Source organism: Peromyscus californicus, unplaced genomic scaffold (assembly GCF_007827085.1).
Source record: "Peromyscus californicus insignis strain IS unplaced genomic scaffold, ASM782708v3 Scaffold_9__1_contigs__length_137607984, whole genome shotgun sequence".
Taxonomy (NCBI): Eukaryota; Metazoa; Chordata; class Mammalia; order Rodentia; family Cricetidae; genus Peromyscus; species Peromyscus californicus.
In genome coordinates, this window is record NW_026294617.1 from 35,250,977 (window position 1) to 35,273,289 (window position 22,313).

At 40.9% G+C, this 22,313-nt stretch overlaps 1 protein-coding gene across 6 annotated transcripts in view; it reads right to left on the reverse strand.

The window, feature by feature from the left end:
• Nbea (neurobeachin) overlaps nt 1-22,313 on the reverse strand; it is a 558,359-nt gene that overhangs the window by 98,535 nt on the left and 437,511 nt on the right. For all 6 annotated transcript variants that reach the window (XM_052730144.1, XM_052730145.1, XM_052730143.1 and 3 more), the window contains 2 exons: nt 4,281-4,398; nt 3,889-3,991 (listed from right to left, as the gene is read on the reverse strand). In XM_052730144.1, coding sequence (XP_052586104.1) covers nt 3,889-3,991; nt 4,281-4,398 — 221 coding nt within the window. The remainder of the gene's footprint in view (nt 1-3,888; nt 3,992-4,280; nt 4,399-22,313) is intronic.

Sequence of the window (22,313 nt, forward strand, 5' to 3'; positions counted from 1 at the left end):
TTAAAAACAAGTGGCTCCTTGGAGTCTAACCCTGATGAAAAGACAGGGAGGTACTGTGTGTGGTTCTCTCTAAGCAGCTGCAGTTTCTGAAAGGGCATGCATCTACTGAGCACTTTATAGTTTCTCAAGCATTGGAACCAAACCTGAAGCTAGGACCTTCACTTTTCTGGACCCAAACTAACTCCTCACTGAGATCTTATGTTTTGAGCCTGGTAAACACCGAAACAAACCTTAGGCTCCTCAAAGTCATATGGAAAATGAGGACTACCTAGTGTTGAAAGTGAGAAATGAAAAGCATCAAGTAACATAGCAACAGTGATAGCTTAAAACCATCAACTCTAATTACAGCCAGGGCATTTCCTTTGGATCCTGATGTCTGGATAGAAAACATAGAACAGTAGTTAATATCACATGTGAGATGTGAGTGTTTGCCAGTAATTTTTTTGTCCAGTATGAAAAAACTGTTTTATAGGACCAACACGAGTCACCTTGATAGAAGATGAAAAATGAGAATTAAAAAAGTAGGAGCAATGATAAGTTATCTAATTCTAAGTTTTCTTACTTGTAAATTAGGGTAAGAACCTCATTAGTTTTATAAAATGTGAGTGCTTTAAGATTTAAGGGAAATGGTCCTGTCATAATTAAGACACAAATTGTCCCTCAGATATGGGAGGTACTCAGTGAACCACACTGTAAATATTAATTAATCAGAGAGACATTCATGAGGCTATGCTATTGTCCTTTTGTCCTAAACTTTTGCTTATTAAGCAACAATCTGATTTGCAATGTGACCTCCTTAGTGAGCTTGTCTTAGTCTAGGCCAGGGGATGCTGAAGCCAGTTGTTTGGGGGGAAGATAGCCGCTTTTGAATTTGATAATGCTTTGTTGTTTAAAATTGTCTGCAGGCTTTAGCTGAAAGATCCTGAGAGCTGACTTAATTTTGCATATACTGACAGAACCAGGTGTCAAGAAAGCATAGCACAGATATCTGGAGTCTTCATTAATTTGTCGGGACACACCAGAGAGCTTCTCCTTGGAAGAACATGGTATTTCTTCCTTCTGACAATTCTCAAAACCTCATAAGATCTTCCACAGCAGACATATGCAGCCTAAGGGAGTGGAAAGGGGTCAGTGTATATATACTTTACCTACCTATGCACCCTCATCTGTGGGTATGTGCACGAATGTACACAAGGATATACTGCATATACACATTTACAGTACCTTTACTTTGTCTTTCAAACAATATTTCAATTTGGAAAACCCCTACAAAGATATTTTCCCATTTTATGGTATGTGAGAATGTTATTCCTCTTGTCTAATATCATTCATTCTTTTAACCAGTATATACTGCGTTCTTTCTAGATGTTAGGGACATTTATTATTACTCAGCTTATAGTGGCAGGTCTAGGCCTATATGTAGTTCTCCTAGCCTCTTTGCTACTTCTAAGACTACAAGTCTCAGAAATATGCAAACTGAGACTGCAAGAATATTGCTAGGAAAGTAAGAATAAGTGGAGACTTTAAGGAAAAAACAAGCCAAGAGACCAACGTGGTGTTCAGAGTCCATGGCTTTATGAAGTGACAGAAAAGGCAAATCTATTGATTATTTATTTTTCTACTCCAAAAGGTAATCTTTCAGAAGTCAAAGAAAATTGATATTCACAATAGGTAAGGCAGATGGTAAGGAAATTTTTGTTTGTTTTAAATGAATCAAAAGCATGGCAGGAAATCATATATGCCCCTCCGGAACTATGGTCATTGAGTAAGATGCTAGGGGGCAGAAGCTCACACTTAACCAGGGGAAAGATAGACCTATTTGTGTATTCTTAATGTTCATTCCCGAAAAAATGAATGAACTGATGATTAAATGTATAGTCTGTGAGCACTTGGGAAGGAAGTAGTGATTACAATGAGTCAGCTTGGAGACAATCAATAAGGACAAGCCTTACAAACCTCTCTCATTGTTTTTGATAGATTAAATGCATTTTTCTTTGACTTGAATTGTTTATACATGCTTCATTATCTACTAATGTCTTGGTTTAATCTTGTCATTCTCCTCACGAACATGCTGAGCATGTACACACATGCACACAAATTGCTCCTGTACTGGAAGCGTAAAGAGAACAGGTCAGACAGAATGCAAGGGAATCCTAGTGAAGAGCACTTAGAAAGCATTTTTGCAATTATGCACTGAGCTGTGAGCTACAAGTTGAAAGATAAATAAAACACAGTCCCTATCTTTAGAATGTCTGGTATCTATTTAGGGAAGATGGACAAAAATTGGCTTTTCCACACAGGAGTGCCCTGCACTAATCTTCAAGGACTTAACAGTTTGTGCTGCACAGTGCTGTTTCTCTATGCAGAGCACACCTCCACCAGTCTGTGGATATAATCCTCTTCCTAGTCAGGGAGGACGTGGCAAGGAATCAAAGGTGTGTTTTCCAAAGCCCTAGAATGCAGGGGACCCCTGGGCCAAGTCAGCAAACACTCCTGCTGTTTTAGAGGTGTAAGATGATCTCTTCTAGCAAAAGGGACTTGTGATAAAGATTCTCAGAAGCTTCTGAGAAATATGACCCTCTTAAAATATAAACATTTAAAGAGAAATTAGCTGTGTCTTCTCTCTACTGGTTGTGTGAAGATGGATATGGGGCGTCTGAGGCAGCAACGGTGATTTTGTGATCACGAAACCAATCCAGATTGCTGACGTCACTGAAAATCTGAACCAGGACCAGCAATGTCTTAAGTATGGAGCCTTTTTGTTACACACACACACACACACACACACACACACACACACACACACACACACAGAGCGAGAGCGAGAGCGAGAGCGAGAGCGAGAGCGAGAGAGAGAGAGAGAGAGAGAGAGAGAGAGAGAGAGAGAGAGAGAGAGCGCTTTTATTCAGGTACTCACTTTCATGGATTCAAGCGTCGATGATACACATAATTAGTAACTGTGTTTTCTACTTAGATTAGTAACTTAATAACATTTAATAAAATTAAGTTTTGAATGATTCTTAAAAAATACTAAGATGAAGGATTTAGGTAAAAGTTAAAACTATACCATAATGAATAACTATTATTCTCAAGAAATTCCAAGGGACTGGAGAGATGGCTCAGAGGTTAGGAGCACTGGTTGCTCTTCCAGAGGTCCTGAGTTCAATTCCCAGCAACCACATGGTGGCTCATAACCATCTATAATGGGATCTGATGTTCTCTTCTGGCATGCAGGCATGCATGCAGATACAGCACTCACACCAAGTAATAATAATAATAATTATTATTATTTAAAATTAAAAAAAAGAAATTCCAAGATGTTTTATTACCTTAATAAACAGCCATTTATATTTAGCATTTATAAAACCATAATTGATATGCTATTCCCTAGTACTTAATCACAAACACCATTAGAGGCTTTTGGTATACTAGTACTGTATGTTTTAACTAGAAAGATTTCTTCTTCTTCCTCCTCTTCCTTTGTTTTTCTTTCTGTTTTGTTTTGTTTTTCATTTTTCAAGACAGGGTTTCTCTGTGTAGCTGTCCTGGAACTCACTTTGTAGAGCAGGCTGGCCTTGGACTCACAGAGATCCACCTGCCTCTGCCTCTGCCTCTGCCTCTGCCTCTGCCTCCCTGGTGCTGGGATGAGAGGCACACGACACCACCACCCAGAAAGAGATGTCTTCTTTATATGTTAACTGTGACTGTAATCACTGCAGACAGTGGAGACATTTTTAGTAAGTCTGCCCTCGTCACTCTCTAACTCCCAGTGCAGCGGTTCCCATAATCTCCTTCTCCATAAATAACCCACACAGAAAGAATGTCCTTGGGCTTAGAAATTACTATATGTAAACAAACCACGGATAATGTGTAACATGATATAATTACCTGGCTTGTGGCAAACCATAGCTGGTCCCCACTCCAACCCGAGGCAAGCTGTAGACAACTTTTTTAACTGTTGCTTGGTCAGGAAAATTGAACATCACAGAAGCTGTGGTAGAAGAAAAGAAGGCACTTTAGCAAACCACAGGAGAACTGCCCACTCAGGACACAATATTCAAGGGCCTACTGTGGCTTATCTGAAATGGCAATGAGTTTTCATAGAAGATGAGCCTTCTCTACAGCTCTGTCCTTATGAAACCAAAATGAACATCTTCAAACACACTTCGCTTTGGTGATAGCACACAAAAGGAAATACAGACAATAATCAAACAGTACTGTACATGTAAATGAATAGTATCAAGGGTGAACACATCTTGCAGCCTCCTTCAGAGACTTACTTCTGTTTGCCATGAATACTTCCAACGCCGTGTTCTGCAGAAGGTAGCGTCTCGAAAACACAGCTCGGATCTCACTGAACATCCATTTCCCATGAAGTCCCTCAGTGTATGCAAGAACCTAAGAGAAATGGGTTAAAAGGACAGTAACCAATGAAGTAGCAACTTAAGACTTGGAGAACACTTTATATAGAGTGCTATGTAAAATCCTAAATGAGTTATCTTCTGCTTTCATGATACATCACGGCTGTCAATCACACAATACTGTATATTCCACCTTTCTAAACTCTCTTGATTCAAGAAGAAACAAAGGAGTAAGAATAATTATATATTCAAAATGACTCTGTGACTTAAACAGACATTATCCCATCTGTGGCACACACTGTTGGTACTGCCAAACATTCCTCCTTCTTTCTCTTTTTCCTTTATTTCATGGAAACCAGTTACCACTGTGTTCAGTTTTTCCTGACTGGTCTGAGCAAGATTGTTCCAGTAAAAGGTGAGACAGCAGATGTTCTTAGGTTTGTAGGTAACATGTTATATGCTGTAACTGTTCAATTTCTCCCTGGTAACCTGTCAGCAGTCATAGACAATGCAGAAGGTAAGCACTGTGTAGCAATAAAGCTTTATTTACACTGAGGTGGCTGAATTTGGAATAAGGATGGAATTTGGCTTGACCCGTGGTCTAGGGCAACTATAATATTATTCTGTTTTCCAAAACGGCTTTGCAACTCTGGTAGGACATTTGACCCAGTGCTGGTAATGAGAACAGAACTAAAGGCGGCTGAGGATGCATTGGAAATGCTGATAAAATGAGTCACAGGAGGCTGACACTCTCCTGCCCTTCTTAGATAAATGGAGATGTACAGCTGACATCATAGCAGCATGGGAGAACTGTGAGGAACGCCAAGGAGGTGCAGCAAGGTTGGCCCCACATTGGGCTGCTGGAACATGCAGAACATTCCACAGAACACCCAGCACCTAGATTGCCTGCTCCTCAGCACAGACCAGTTCACATTTGTCGAGTATGCAAAGCACATGTTTTTTGAAGCACCAATGCTGCTAACACATGAACACTTTTTCCTTACATCTGTACCTGCACTTACTTTGCAGAAAACGGAAAGTAGTTCTTAAGTTTCATATACATTAGGTTTCTGTTGCTTTGAAAGCAACTATGAAGCTCTTTCATGGTTCTTTTAAGAAACAAATGCAAACAAACGTGTGTGTGTGTGTGTGTGTGTGTGTGTGTGTGTGTGTGTGTGTGTGTTTGTGTGTGTGTGTGTGTGTGCGTGTATACATGTTCCTGTGGGCATATATGGGTATGTACATATGTGTGGAGGTCAGAGAGGTTAATGTCAGTTATCTTCCTCAACTGCTCTTCACCTTACTCTTCTTTTCTTCTCTCTCTCTATCCCTCCCTCCCTCTCTCTCTCTCTCTCTCTCTCTCTCTCTCTCTTTCAAGTATTTTATGTGTATGAGTATTTTGCTTCCATATATGTTTGTGCACCACCACGAGCATGCCTGGTGCCTGTGGGGGTCAGAAGAGGAAGTCACATCACTTGAAGCTGGAGTTATGTACTTTTGTGAACCACCAAGTGGGTGCTGGGAATCGAACCCAAGTCCTCTGCAAGAGAAGTCAGTGCTCTTAACTGCTGAGCCATCTCTCAGCCCCTCCACCTTGCATTTTGAGGCAGGGTTTCTCACCGAATCTGGAGCTTATCAATTCAGCTAATCTGACTGGGCAGCAGGGATCCCCCTGTCTCTACTGATCTAACACTGTGACTGCAGCAATATGTCACCATGTCCAGCTTTTTTTCCCTTATGTGGTTGCTACGAGGAGTCAAAGTGAGGTCCTTGTGCTTGTGCGGCAAGCACTTTATGAGTGAGCTCTCTCCAGGCCCCATTCCAGTTTTCAACTCGGTTTGAGTCTTCCTAAGGCCAGACGGTCTGCAGAGGCTGTTGCACGTGTTTAAGTCCTAAGACATTCAGAGTCAGTCAGACTCTTGCCAAATCTTGGCTCTGCCATTTGCTAGCTCTAGATCTTGGAAAAAGTACTTGACTCCATCATCTTCTGTCTTCTGAGAAGTGGTGACAATAATACCCTTGGCTGGTTAGTTTAAGGACCAGGGAATACATAGAGTAGAGGGCCAGCTCTATAAATTGTTCTTATCACCTGACAACTCCTCTCAGCTTCTAAATGCAAAACTTCTCATGCATTTTACAAAATGGTTACTATGGTGACTCACTGCAATTAATATTTACACAGTCTCAAGTAACTATAATCAGTTGCCATTCTGAATTTCATACACTAGTATAGTTTTTTCAGAATGGAAGAATGGAAAGAATACAAGATACCAACATCTTCTGCATGTATGAAGTAACAAATATCTTAAGACAAATACTTGAAAACTATCTGCATATAATTATTTCACCAAGAAAAATAATTAAGACCATTGAAATTCAGTCACTTGAATAAGCATGGTAATTTCTTATGAAGCCTACGCTGGGCCCCTCATGTAATACTAGTTATGCTATGTTACTGTGCATGAATGTACATTATGTACATGTAGACACAGGTATGTTTACACTCACGTCTGTCTGCAGGAACTGCGATATATCAAGTAGGTAACTGGGAAAACACGGTGGCCTGATTCTGTGGGCTCTGTCAGAGTTCTGTCAGGAGAAATTTACTAGTCTCTTGCGTGTACCTTGATTCTTCACTACTTGCTCTGTTAAAATGAATCTGTGCCCTTTAAAGCTGTTCCCTCTGCTAGCTTGCACGATGATAAAGCCTATCGGAAGCATCGAGGAGCCACACGGAGGAAGGATTTGCTTCCTGCGCTGCACTCCTTCAGTAGTACCTGGTCTCAGTGCCAGCTCCCGAGGTACACAAAGGCCATCCGCCCCCACTGGAAAGCAGTTTCCAAGGACTTCCAGCTCCAGTCATTCTACAGCAGTGTCTCTGGTGAGGACACGCCAAGGACAGCTTTACCAACTCCTTTGAGGGAAATTTCTGAAAAACTGCTAGAGGACAGCGTTCCAGTAGGACACTTGTGTGACTGGCATTCAGGAATCTACACATGGCAGAAAGGCTTCGAAGGCAGTCCAGGCTACTCCTTCTCCTTATATACAGGATTCCTATAGTTCTTAAGAGTTTCTTATTTCTTATTAGCCATTCCTTGTAGCCCCAATCTCTTGCTTTAATTATAATTGTTTACATTGCACTCCAGCCATGTAAATTGTATGTGGTTTCTCTCCCCTGCCTGGATTCAAATGGTTCCTGAAAGGCATTGGGAAGGTCATTCAGTAAGATTTTAGACAACACTGGGGAATTGTGTGAGGGGGAATAGAAGGCTGTGCACACGGTGGTAGAGTGGCCAGATGGGATATTACTGGGGCATGTGATGAGGAGTTTAATCTATTGGTGTGCATTTCAGAAATGTAAAGGAATATCATTTATAGTCAATTGAATGCTGACTTTACGGCATGTTTCTATAAAAATCTGGGCGCCAAGCCCAGGTCTGAAATATGAACTGATACAATAAAGCTGTCTGTGTTTTATTTATACCTTTACTTGTTACATAATGTTATCTATCTTTTAGGATCTCCCATAGCAGTGCTTTAACTTGCTTTCCTTGTAGTCTAAGATATTCTCCTACATCATCTAAGTACTTTTATCAACAGTTGAGGATTGTGGTTTTGTTTTCTTTAGGTCAACTTTCCCATAATCTCTGGCTGTGTCTTCCTGCTTCTGCAAATTAGTTAACACATTACAGAATCTAATCAACAGCTACTAACTACTTCATTTGGCTTCATTTTCTGAAAGCCGAATAAACATAAATTTCATTGCATTCTATAGGTCATAAAAATGAACAGTAAAGCATCATGATCCCCAATCTTATGGAATCTTGTCATTTTTTAAAATGGCCACTAACTATTTTGAGGTAAGTGCCTGGCATACAAAAGTAAAGACTAGGTGGCTTGTTCCCTAAGGTCATCCTCATTCACCTGTGAGCTGAAGCGCACAGGAAACAGGATGAAACACCAGCTTGTAAACCACCTTCCCAAAATGTATGCTTAACACACATTATCTGGTGATCATGTGAAGAAAAATAAGGCCGATGTGCACTCATCTGTATCAGACATGGACAACATTGTCAGAAACATGAATGGAGCTGTCAAATCGGTTTTGTCTTTTATTTTCCTTCAGAGGCAGCTAATACTGTGCAAACTAAAAGTTCTTGTTTAGTGATGGCCTTGCTGACCTCAGGTCACCTAACACATACATTATGATGAGTAGTACATATACTTCTCTCGGGATATGGAAAATACAAGTTATGCGTCAAGCAGTACGTAGTTGCTGTTTAGAACAACTAAAATGTCATAGAGGTTGTATGTATCCTTGTCAGTGCTCATGAGGTGGTCATATTTTATAGATATTTTTAGTTCCAACAGTTTAATTAAAGGGTTTGTAATTCAATATTAAGTTACAGGCCCCCATTACTTTTATAATTCCATGTAAATTACGAATGGCTCAGAATTGTAACGAATATATTCAAGACAGAATAGTTCCAAAGAAATCTCAGGTTTCTATTCACACAGGAATATATACACTCTTCCCACATCTGCTAGCTGAACTGGGAAGACTCCTGACCCAGAAGAAAAGCAGAGGTGGAGACGGAAGGAGCTGCCCAATCACTGTTGGTATGGCATACTCTCCAGCTTCTGATGCCTGCTCTTGGTGATGCTATTTCCCCAACCAATTCAAGGAGAAATAAGAGACGAGCGTTCTTTTCTATTTCATTTTTACATCACCAGTCTCTTGCTAAAAATACAAAGAAGTATCTGCTTCGACTGGGGTAGAAGACCTGTTGAGGCTGAAGGACTCTCAAACACAGGACACGTAAGATAGGATGGAGAGATGAGGAGTGGGAACTCTGATGGTGAATTAAAAAATCCTTTTGTAAGTCAACTGTTTTCCAAGTTGTTTATTTTCAAAACAAACTGGATCTATTTGGACTGTCAACTTAAAGATACTTACAAGTAATTTTTGATGATAGATCACTAGGTGACATTTAGCATACGGCATGTAAAAACACTGAGTAACATTTGAGAATGAAAGTTGACAGTTCCTCTATGTATGTGAACATGATTTCTACACATCTTTTTGTTTTTATTAAATGCTATTTTAACGGTTGCCTAAATACCTTAGTCAGATATTGTATTACTTTTACATAATGAAATTCAACCTGGAATATACATTATTGAAGTACATTTTCTACCAAGAACCCAACAAAAATCATGTATATGCCAGTATATATCTTTCTTTAAAATTGAAATATAGACTCTTCTTTCATACAATACATCCCAACCAGTTTCCCCTCCCTCCACTCCTCCCAGTTTCTCCCCACCTCTCCTCTCCACTGGATCAATTTTCAACACATCTTTAAGAGAAGAAGCCAGTTAAAATTTCAGTTATTTCTGTATTTTTTGTAATAAGTAATATTCACTGGCAGGCACTTCAGCTAGTGATCTCATTGAGATGAATTTCTAATATTATTTCATGGTTTCTGTGTAGTAATTAAAAATACATCCCAACAAAAATTATACAATGTTGCTATAATTCTGATTAGTGCTCATCTGCTCTCATGTCCATTGCTGGTATATGTTATGTTGCTATAGTTCTGATAGTGCACATCTGCTATCATTCCCACTACTGCTATAAGTTATAGGGTAGTTAGGGGTCAATACACACTCTGCAGTTGCAGTATTTAGGTAATCTACCTATAGACAGCTTTTTATACATTAATCTTTATATTCTATACCTGTGAGGTCTGCCCTCTCTCTAGTAGTGAGACCTCAGGCAGTTATGATTCTTCAGTTTGCTTAAGATAAGGAATATACTAGCTAACCTCATCAGATGCTTGTGAGATCAGGTAAGGTCATTCTTTTTAGAAAAGCACATGGGAAGTGCTCAACAAAGGATTTCACACTACTATAATTACCCTACTTTCTCGTGTACAGATACACACGTTTGCCTACACAGAGACAGACAGACAGACAGACAGACAGACACACACACACACACACACACACACACACACACACACACACACACACACACTATCTGGTCCTAATCATTAGTAATGACAACATCAGCAAGTATAAAAAGAACTTCATACAATAATTCACTGAACTCAAAGCCACAACCTGCTTTCTTAGCTGTGACTCATCCTAGAAATTACCTGAATTAACAGCTCTGATCTCAAAGCCCAGGCTTAGAGCAACAGCCACTACTGTCATCTGCAGAAAACAACTGTCTTTGTTCTACCAATCTTTTCTTTGTGACATAGCTATTTTATTATCTTTGGTTACTTTCACTTAACAGATACTATGAACTGACCACCAAGGGTGACTGATGAACAACACAGGCCTTGCCCCTGATCTCTGGGAGATCAGAGTCCCAGGAGAAAGGAAGGACATGTATGTTAATGAGGCACAGTCGGCTATGGGTCCAGGGTGTCGTGGTATGTATTGTGAGGAGGAGAGGTGAAAGATCAGACTAGTAAAGGGTGGGTGGGAGCAAGATCACAAGGCTAGATCAGGCAAATCATGTGGAGTTTGGGCCCTGTTCCGACAACACTCTCATGCCACTTTGAGAATTTTATACAAAGATGCCAAATGATTAAATTAGCACTTTAGAAATCATTTCTGTGACTACAGTGAAGAAAGGATTTTAACAGGAAAACAGGGAGATTGGTCCAATAATATACAGAGACAGTAAGTCATAATTAGTTGTTAAAAATTATGAACTCATTCAAAAGAGTGTCATTAGTGTCCTTTGAAGTATCTTACATTGGGGCAAGTACTTTTAAACTGGTCTATTTATTACCTGCATCCTACAGAACTAGTAGAGACAGTGAGGGTCTGTTCATATATTCCTTACAAAGCTTCCATACAGGGCACCTTGACCACTTTGTTGAGTTTAATTGACATTTAGCAGTTTAATTGACAAATGAGCAGAGCTGTAACTGGAGTCCTCTATGTCCACTACACACTCCAAAGTGTGGCCTGAGAGAGGAATGCTGGTGAGGCTGATTTGTTTTTGTCTTAATCATGAATGTCCCCACATGTAAATGTGTTTCCCAATTTCCTCAAACTTGGCATACTCTAAAATCTTACATTTTTCTCTTTGCTGTTATTTTTGAAAGGATTAGGGACTGGGGACTGGGGAGAAAAGAATTCAACACAATTATAAAGATACTAGTTTGTTGCCGCCATGTGGTGGCACATGCCTTAGATCCCAGCACTGGGGAGGCAGAGGCAGGAGGATCTATGAACTCAAGGCCAGCCTCGTCTACAATGTGAGTTCTAGTACAGCTAGGGCTATACAGAGAAATGCTGCCTTGAAAACAAAACAAAACAACAACAACAACAACAACAAAAGATACTGGTTTGTAGAAACTAGAATGTTAACTTCCCTTGCAATATTCTGCACTGTGACAGCTTTTTAATGGTTACATTTTTAAGTTCTTTATTTTTAGACATGCTTTCTTCAAATTTCAGTTGAGTTAGCATGCTTTCTTTGAACCAATGTGGTCAAACTGCTTTTTGGATACTATAAATTATCAGCCAAGTTGTTTAGCCTTTTGAAAATGTATCAGATGATATGCTAGTGTAATTACCGCTGCAGCCCAACTGGTCAATGCTTACCAAGCTGACAGAAAAGAGAATTGCTTTTTCCTGGGGATCTAATTATGCTATGAGAAAACTCTTCCACAATATTAAAACTTTTTGCTGTGAAGTATTTAAGTACACAAAAAAAGTAAAAAGTGTCTAACGAAGTGAGAAATCTTAATATTTTTAAAATTAAAGACTCAAGCATCTACTCCCTGGTTAGCACATGCTTATATGAACTTGCAGGAACCTTCACAAAACAGAAGCACTAATGTCATCCCAACTCTGACCCATGAACCTTTAAACATCAAAAGCACTGTAACGAACACTTCATCCATACATAGCAGAGCTTCTGTGAAGCACACAATACACACAAAGTGTCAGCTAGTTACTAACAGTGCTGTGAAATCACACATTTATCTACCCTGTGCCTTCTGCCCAGCTCCTAAGTCAACCAATCTGAATACTTTTCAGGTCCCCATGTGCCATGTTCTGTCACACTCCAGTGCTCCTGCACATAATATTTCTTCTGCCTGCCAATCCCTCACTGTTGTGTTTTGCTCATCAACTGCCATTAACGATTAAGCTCAGAGACCCTACTGCTCCTTCAGAGAGCCCTGCACCCACTCTTTCATCACAAAGCAAACCCATAACTGCTGGCTTACTTGGTTTGTCTTGCACACCTGTGACTCTATGATGGGCCGAGGATAGGAATTCTCAATGCATCTCTTTATTTACTGGTCATACTGAACAGAGGCCATCCAACACATGCAAGTTATTTAACATCACTAATACCTTAGCTGATCTGTATTTAATATGTTCAGAAAAGTCACTTTTAACATTTTTATTAGATTTATTCATTTTATTTTATGTGTGAGTGTTTGGTTTACAAGCATGTTTGTGGATCGTGTGTGTGTGCTGGGTACCTGTGGAAGACAAAGAGGGCACTGGATCTCCTGGAACTGGAGTTATGGATGGTTGTAAGCCACTATGTAGATGCTGGGAATTAAACCTGGATCATCTGCAAGAGCAACAAATGCTCTTAACTGCTAAACCATTTATCCAGCCCCCGAGAAGTTCCTGATAAATATGGCCTGTTTCAATTTAAGCCAGTCATTAAAAGTCCCAAGGTAAGCTAGGTATGGTGGCTATAATTTCAATGTTTGGGAGACAAGAGTAGGAACTCACAGGAGGATTGTTAACTTCTAAGGTAGCTTGAGCTGCATAGGGACATTCTTAAGCCAACAACAAGAACTGGGCTGGGGGTTTAGGGTAGTAACAGAGGACTTGACTGACATCCTCAAGGCCCTGAGTATGATCCCTAGCATTGTGAAAAGAAAACAAATGCACAAGCAAGAATCCAAAGGCCTTGGACTGATTCCAAGTTTATTAGGACTGGATTGGGCAGGCCATGGACGCCACTCCTCTCCAAGATGTTGTGGTGGCCATTCTTGGTTGTCACCTTGACTACATTTGGAATTAAATAAAGCCCAATATGGCTGGGTATACCTGTGAGGGATTTTTCTTCATTAAATCATTTGAAGTGGGAAGACTCACTTTTAATCTGGATCTTTTGAGGTGCGAAGATCACCTTTAATCTGGGCCACACCTTCTAGTGGCTACCTATATAAAGGACTTGGAAAAAAGAAAGCAATTGCTCTTTGCCTGCTTGCTCTCCCTGGAAGTCTATTCCTTCACTGACATTAGAATACACTTCTTCGGGATTCTAATGTATACTGAAGACCAGTTGAAACATCCAGCATCGTGGACTGAACAACTACTGGGTTCATGAACCTTCTATTGGTAGAAAGCCATTGTTGGACTAGGTGGATCACAGCCTGTAAGCCATTCTAAGTTTTGTTCCTTTAGAGAACCCTGACTAATACATATGTTCCTTTGTACTGGGTTTACATAGCAGCAAACTCATGATCCTAGCCACAGCAGAATGAACTGGAATGGACAGTTCATATAAAGGCAGTTATCTCAACAGGAAACGTAGGATTGATGGTTGTGAAAAATCTGCCCACCAGAGTCACACTATCATGAGTGTTGGCTGTCTGACCCAATCAGATAATCTCTCTTGACGATCTGAATGTGAGATATTTAGACACCCACACGGGAGAATGGGAAGGAGCCAAAAGCAGCAAGAAGACAGTGAGCAGGAACCACAGAGCAGCTGGTGTTCTGAGGAGCAGAAGCCAAGACAGATGAGATGGGTCTCGGTGCATGTATCCTGTCTCCGGCTCTGGGTGCATCTGGTGCCACTTAGCCCTCCTGGCTCTGGCCACACGGGCTTGTTTTCAGCCTCTTCAACATGCCAGGCTGCTTCCTACGATAGCCAAAAAAACATGTTCCGCCCTCCTGAAAGTATCTTCCCTCCTTTCTTTGCCTAGTTCACTTCTCATTTGCCTGTTTTTTAGCTGACCTCTCTAGCTACTTATAATTTTCTACCGCATGATCTCAAAGCACGATATACAAGTTCTCTCCACAGCATGTACCCAAAGGTAATCTTGTGAACCAATTGCATGTTTTATCAATTCCATTTCTTCTAAATTCTGACCATTTATTTCTCCTTACTACTCTATTACTATTACTTAGTACAATGCCCATTACAGTGCCAAAACTCAGCAAAAATGCTCTTGTTGAATTATTAAATACATTTGGAATCAGTGTGTGGCAGAAAAAGGACAAAGACAGAGTATACGTATCATTTTAATGACACTTGGCATCTATGGTTGTAAGAACAAAATATTTTATAATTTAGTAGCATTTAATTAATTATTATTTAATAATGCTTTATAATACTTTATGAAAATAAAAATAAAGTGGTTTATCGGAGCCTTAGTGAAATTCTAGCTTTTCAGGTCCAATAAGAATCTTCCACTTGTAGGCCAGTTAAATGACTCAGTAGGTAAAGGTGTATGCAGCTAAGCCCTTTGACCTGGGTTTGGTCCCCAGGAGTCACATGGTAGAATAAAAAACCAACTCCTGCAAGTTGTTCTCAAACTTCAACATGCATGAGTGTGCACACACACACCAAACACACAAATGTAAGTTACAAAAAGGACTTTCCTACTTGAATTCTATTGTGTTTCCTCAGAGGAAACTTCAGTAACACCAGAACTCACTTCTGCCCCCTGCTCTACCCACTTCCATCTTTCAAATTAACCTAATTTTATAACCCTGATCATGTCAGAGGTGGTCTTTTCTTCCTTCCACACTCATCTCAGAGACAGATCAGATGTAGAAAATGCCATTCTGGAGTGGGAACAAATGGAAAGTTCCCTCCCTCCTCCTCCAGATATCCCTGAGTTGACGATAATTTCAGAAGTGCTGATGCCATCCATGTGAAAAACAAGAAAGCCAAGCACGGAAGAGTGGGGGGGGGGCCTATGAAGCCGAGTTGAGAAGAGCAGGCAACTTAGCCAGCCTGAGAGGCCTTTCGGTCTTAGGACTTGTTCCCTCAGCTAGCTCTCATCTGTTTATGTTGCCATGTGTGCTTATATGGGAAAGGACTAGAATGGGGACAGACTGCTCCCCCCAGCTATCTTTCTCTAACACACACTTTTGAGTTAGGAAATCTGCACAGAGCTGACACAAAGTCTGTTTCTTGACTTAGTCTACATGCCTGCTTTTTACAGAAGGAAAAAGCCTGACTTGCGTGCGCGCACACACATACAGAGTCTCTATGTATATTATCAGTTTAATTCTCCATAAACATAAAGCTGCCCGAGATAATAAAATCTACTAGAATTTTTAAGTATGCAAGTATTAAATATTTTCAGACAATATGTTTTACTATAGCTCTCCTTGTCTGCTTGGTAAATCCCTACTAGTAAAATCTGCTGCTCAAAGCAGCATTTATTCCAAGGATAGTCAACCATCTACCAAGTGCCCGCCAGGAAGGCACCTGGCTTACCAGGAACCAGGACCACAAGATGAATATGAATGATTTCCTAGAAAAAAAAAAAAAGACTTTTCTTTTGTAGTAGTAATTAGCAGATGAAAGTTGCTTTAGTAAAATTTGAGATTAGAGTTTGTGAAATGTATCTGCCCATGAAAATCTGACTTCTATGCCTTGACAGCACATGTAAGGGGTTCCCAAGAGAACTCTTTCTCTACCACCAGTGTTATTCTGGCTCCACTCTCCTGGCAATAGCTACACTGAGACCAAGCTGGAGGCAGGGAACATGCATCATTTACATACAGTTCTTTAGTTTCACTTTCCCATATTGGTGGGCTAAAATAATTCCTTTCCCGAGACAGGGGATCTCTATGAGACCTTAGTCAGACTTGAACTCATGATCCTCATACCCAAGGCTTCCAAGGGATGGGATTACAAGCATAAATCACCACAGTCAACTACCTTTTATTTTTCATTTATTTGTATGTCATGCTGTAGGTAAGAACTTGGGCTTAGGAGGATGACAGATCAAATCCTTGTAACTTATTTCCTATCAACAGTTTCTCCTCATACAGCATGAGAGTACGGTGGGTATAAACCATTAACATAGCTGTCCCCAGCAGGCGGGTGGCACAGTGAGGTGCTCCATGCCACGCTGAGGAGGGAACTCAAAAGTCCTCCCCATCAGAACCTCAGGGACAGTCAACAACCTGGGAGGAATAAGTAGCAGTCTTTCCCCATTCTAGTCCTTTTCCAGGCTGGTATGCGCCAATCTAAAGATTCTTTTGGACTTCTTGTAGTCCAACTAACTCTGGTTATTTACTGGACTTTTTTCCCCTTATATACTACTTAACAGATGGTGCTCAGTACTATGTCTGTCATGTGTGAAGATTAATCTTTAAAAAAAAAGGGCTTCAACTAGAGACAGTTTGGCTCCTGAATTTCCTTGGGTTTTCTACTTCTGCTCCCAATTCTCTACATGGGAGGGTGATTGGCTATTTGAGGGATATCCATTGCTCTTTGCTGTGCAACAATATCACTCATGATACTGCAGGAAGAGAAAACAGAACTCTGGGGATCTTGGAACTTGAAGGCAGTGCTCTCTGGCATAAGTGGCATGATAGAACAGCCCAGGCATGCACTGTGTTTACTTAGCTTACTGTGCAGCCTTACAACATCTGTCTATTTATAGCATAGCTCTACTTCACGGAGGACTGGCCTGTGAGTCCTAGGACAAGTCCTCTGTCTCTAGGCAGTGCCTTCCATCATCACACTTGAGTTGTGCATCAAACAAAATCTACAAGGGTCAGAATCTACTAAGTTCCAAGAATGATGCTGGATGCTGGGAATGGTGTTAAACAAGACAGAGAGGTCCCTTTCATTCAGCCTGTGCCTGTGTCTGCAAGGCACACAGCACAACTGCATCCGACTGGCTTGCTGAAAGAATGGGATGAGCCTCTGTGTAGTGTTCTTATCACAGGCTTGTCTGCTGTAAGGCGGTACTTCTAGAGGCATGAGGCCTTCCAGAACACTCACTGAAGAAAAGACACATGCAAACTATGACTTCAATATCAGCTTATAGTTAGTGTGAGCTCTGAGAAGTTCTGGGATTCTGCAGAGGCAAAAAAGCAACAAAGCCCAGGATCCGTCTATATTCTGGAAAGAATGCTGTGGAGGCTGTTTACACAATGACTTTAGGAGGATAAACCCAAGATCTCAATTAAGGCAGAAGAAAGTGGAGGACACTTCAGACAGGTGCAGAAGGAGAGGAGAGGAAAAGTAAACTGTGTTAAACCAAGTGAGTATGTCCCGGTAAAGCCACTGAGAAATTAGAGGTGCTGCAGGTATCTGTGACTCCAGAGGTTTGGTAAGTGCAGGGCTCTGCCATCTCTAGGTTTAGATTATGGCACACATAATACTGTGAGAAAGAGAAGTGTTTCAGTCACTCAGACGTTAGATGTGGCCATCATTCAACAACTACCCTTAGAGGCAGGAGTTTCGGCAAAGGAAATGTGTTAACAACAATAACAATGACCCTATCCACATTTGGAACGATTGCCAGTAAATAAAATAAAATGAATTAAAATGATTAAAGTTGCATTCACCGTCGATATGAACGAGCTTTCTCTATAGCATTGTTTTCTTCCCACACAAAATTATTTCTACGTCTAACTCAGACACCATGCTTGTGTAGAGATCTTCCTTCTGTATGGACTGGCATGTAGCACACAGCAAGGGCTCTGCATGTGCAGTTCCATGGCACACCCATCCCATGTATGCTTCTCCAGAATGCCTGCCTGCTTTAGAAGATAAATCAAAATGCATACTAGAGACATCCACATCATGAATTCATTTATGAAGAATGAGGCCCATCTGGCACAGAATCCTGCCTAGTAAGTACACATGTGTTAGTACATTTAACTAATGATATTTTCATGAAGGCTGTGCCAGAATTTTGGGGTAAAAAAAAATCACTGACCTTATGTTAGAGCAGCATGATTCTTACTGACGAGGCGGATACATTCTAAATGGTGCTCAAGGTTTGAAATCAAACTACTACAATTTAGGTGGGCATTCCATAGAGAAAAGACAAAGTTGGTATGAAAAAGGAAGATACGGGTATATGTATAAAAGTATTACACATTAAAATATAGTAACCTCTAATGCACAGTAGTGTGTAAGTGGGTCATCACTACACTGTTGCCCACGGACATTCAGCCAGTAAAGGGTGGCCTGAAACAACAACTCACAAGGACTACAGGACACACTTCTCTTTTCCAACTAAAGCACACTCCACTTCGTCTTAACAGGAAGACCACCACACATTTACAACTCATTTACTGAGGCTTGCTAACACTGAGCTTGCTGTGCAGAACACTACTGTGCCCTGAGCTCCTGGGGAGTGCGAATGGTACTACATACAAGAAACCTTGGTGTGATCTATCAAAATCTAAAATACACAGCCCAGTGCTGTGACCCAGAAGTTTCCGATCTTGACCTTGGTGTGCATTGTGGAGATCTTACCCTGAAAGTAAGTTAAGTAAGTACCCGATGGAGTATTTGGAATGGTGCTGTTCACCAGAGCACTATGTAGGCCTGAAGGCCCTCCCAAAAAGAATGAGAAAGTATTTAACAACCTCCTCCCCTGAAGTTGGAGACTTTATTTTTTAAAGAGAAAAGGAATACAAAGTTACCAAAACCCCAAACGAGGTAGGTTACAGGTAAGTTACATGTTTATTTATAAGGAGGAAAGTCACAGAGGATGCAGAGAACGGGGCCTCTTCCTCTGGGCCTGTCCAGGGCGAGTTTGCAAGTTCACAGCAGCCCACAATTCTTGGCACTCCTCAGCTCTCACCAGGCCCTGTGAGTGTGGTCTGAGCTGAGTGCTACTGCAGGAATCTGTGAGGATACGTGTACTCAAACTGACATAAACATCCTCATAATTTACCTCATTCCTCACTGTTTCACACTGATTTCTCTGACTTGGTAATAAAGATGACAGGTTGGGGATGCTATCACTAGATAATAATTCCTTTCAGTTCTTGGCACAGTGTTCTGTTTCATGCTTGTTTAATTTAGTTCATAGTGTGAGCTTATGCCATTTTTAGGATTACTGAGCATTACGTTTTAAAATATTTTAGAATTTTAAAATATTTTAGAATGTCCATGAAAAGTACCTATTTTTCGCTCTATTTAAAAACAAAATAAAAAACAAAACAAAACAAACAAAAAACAAAAACAAAAAAGGATTCCTAGTCTCTCCACTGAGGACCGATATGCCTGTGTGAGAATCTATAGCTGGCTCTCTCCGAGAGCCCTTTTACCCAATGAGGAAAAGATACTTTAATGCATTGTGAAATAAGAACCCTTACCTCTGAAAATGCCCAAGGATCTAGGCACTGAAGGGTAGCACAACAGAAAATCGATGCTAAAGAAAAATTACACTTCCTTCTACTTTTTAGCTTCTAGATTGGCTCTCACACAGCAATATTAAAAAGAAAGTTTAATATATGATAGCTGACAATTTCACACTAATCCCTGCTGTGCTTTCCTTTTTCTTTTCTTTTCTTTTTTTTTTTTTCCTGAACTGAAAAAGCAAAGTCCAATAGACAGCGGGAGATGAGTCTCAGGACTGCTACAAGCCTTTCAACCCTAATCGAATGGGTGTAAAAACATATATGAAAAGATGAAAGTGCTCTGCTTTACATATGGCAAAACCCATCAGGGAGACTCTGAAAAGAGAAGTGAGTCGTTCCATAGGGGCAGGTTAGGTCTGATGCTAATGCCGGCTTAAGATGGTGACAGTCTGGAGTGGGGAGCCTGGCCAGGCTGCTTTAATTTCTCCCTGGAATAGCTCTCGCCCAACCTTCTGCAACACATCAAAGTCTCTGGAGCTCAATTAAAATTGGATTATATTGAAATGCTCCATCTATGGGAGCTGTGTGTTCACTAACACTTTTCTCTCAGTAATACTCCAGATGACAGTTGCCCATCCCAATTTACACAGTTGTCATAGAGACGGGAGGAGAGCAGTGGAGAAGCAACACAAAGGAAAGGTAGAGGCTGGGGTTTCTGCAAATGAAGAGCTTCCTGTGTTTCCTGGACCCCATTTATTACACCCGTGACAGCATCCGAGACACAACATTATTACACTCCGTATCGGAGCATGACGTGAAAACAAAGGCAGCCGAAACCGGCTCTGGAACCGGCGCTGTGGTCTAGTGTTGTCAGCTCACTAAGAATGGCCCTCGGATGTCCCTGCGGGCCAAGGGAGAGAGTGTGACTGGCAAAGCGGGGAAGTGTCACTATCTACTTTTTAATTCTCTTTCTTTTCCAAATCTGCCATTTAAAAAGGTTAAATGTTGGGCAAAGACAGTACGTCAAGACTGTCATGCTCCTATGTTTTAAACACAAACTGGATTTGGTCAAATCAGTGAACAGTAATGAGGGCCATCACTGACACTGAAATAGATTTCCAAATCTGGATTCGGGAGTTATTTCTGGTTTTAATGAGTGGGTATTCTATAATCTTCACTAACTTCTCTTCTGACATAAAAGCCTATAGACCCAGGAAGGACACTGTCAGCTTCCTTTGAGGCTTTGAGCCTAGATGAAGACAGCCCAAGTGCTTGGCAGTTCTAAAGAGTGGTGTACTTGGCAGTGTAGACGGCTAGTAACCATCCTGTGTTCTCATGTAGGTAGAATGTTCCAGGCTCTGTGAAAACGCTAACCTTTCTTGTAATTGGCTTATTGCATTATTAGGACTGTTCTCCTCCCACTGTGTAGGTCACCATGGAAACAGACTAGCTACTGCTCTTCTATGGAGACATACACTCTTTTTGTGTGCTAGACCCTCCAAAACTGTAGTTCTTTTTCTCTTGGGAAGATGTGTTAGGACTGTGAAGCAGCAACAAGGCAGAGACCACAAGTGCAGGCCAAAGGGGAAGGAAGCAAAGACGTGTCAGAAAATCTAAAAACCACACAGATCCAAATTTGTCAAAACAAGCCCTGGTTTAAAGCAACACGAAGGGCCCTACAGCTTGGGCCCTGACAAAGCACAGGGGCTTTATTTATTTATTTATTAGCCCAGCTGTAGAAAACACCATCTAATGAACCTATCTGGGGCGGCTGTCCCCATCCTGTCAGGCACGTCAGGAAATGACAAGCACTGGGGACAGGCCGCCGCCAGTCACAGACAGGCCTGCCAGCTGGAGAGTTCAGCCCCAATCTAATCACACCACCAGAAAATAACTTGCACGCTTTCAGCTTGACAGGATGGACTTGTGGAAAAAAACTAGGATTGGAAACAATGCTTTTTGTTTCAATTACACCCAGTTTTGCACAGTAATTAAAAATGCCTAATAACGGGCCTAATGCACATTGCTTTATAATAATGCAAAAAAAGTCATATCATAGAAAAAAAGGATAAAAGAGTCACACTGAAAATATGGGCACAGAGAAAAGGAAGGTCAAACCATCTGTCTCCTTCAATGCACAAGCCACATCACATTGGAAATTCAACTGTGTTTTCAATTCAGTTTATTGATACTCGAATTGCTTGTCTTCAAAATTAAGCTTGCAAGGATGACCAGCAGCAGAGCTGGTTTCATTCCTGTGTTCTGAGCATCAACACACATGAAAAGAGTAAGGAGACGGTAAAACTAGTATTTACAGGTAACTGTGATAAATGCTCTGCCTTTGGAGCTGTTGGAAAAGTGTCATTATGAACAAATGCATCCACAGAGGGCACGACACACTGGACTGTGTTTACAAGGGCTTGGAGAGATCTCATTTACACTAGGCAACTTGCCGTTTCAGTATCCTGGAGACATGGTATGGATCTACTACATTCACATGCAACTATTCAAAGTTGTCCATAACTTCGTGTGTGCTCATATATAAGCAAATGTAATAAAGTGTTTCCCAGACAACTCAGTGTTTTCATTGACAAAACC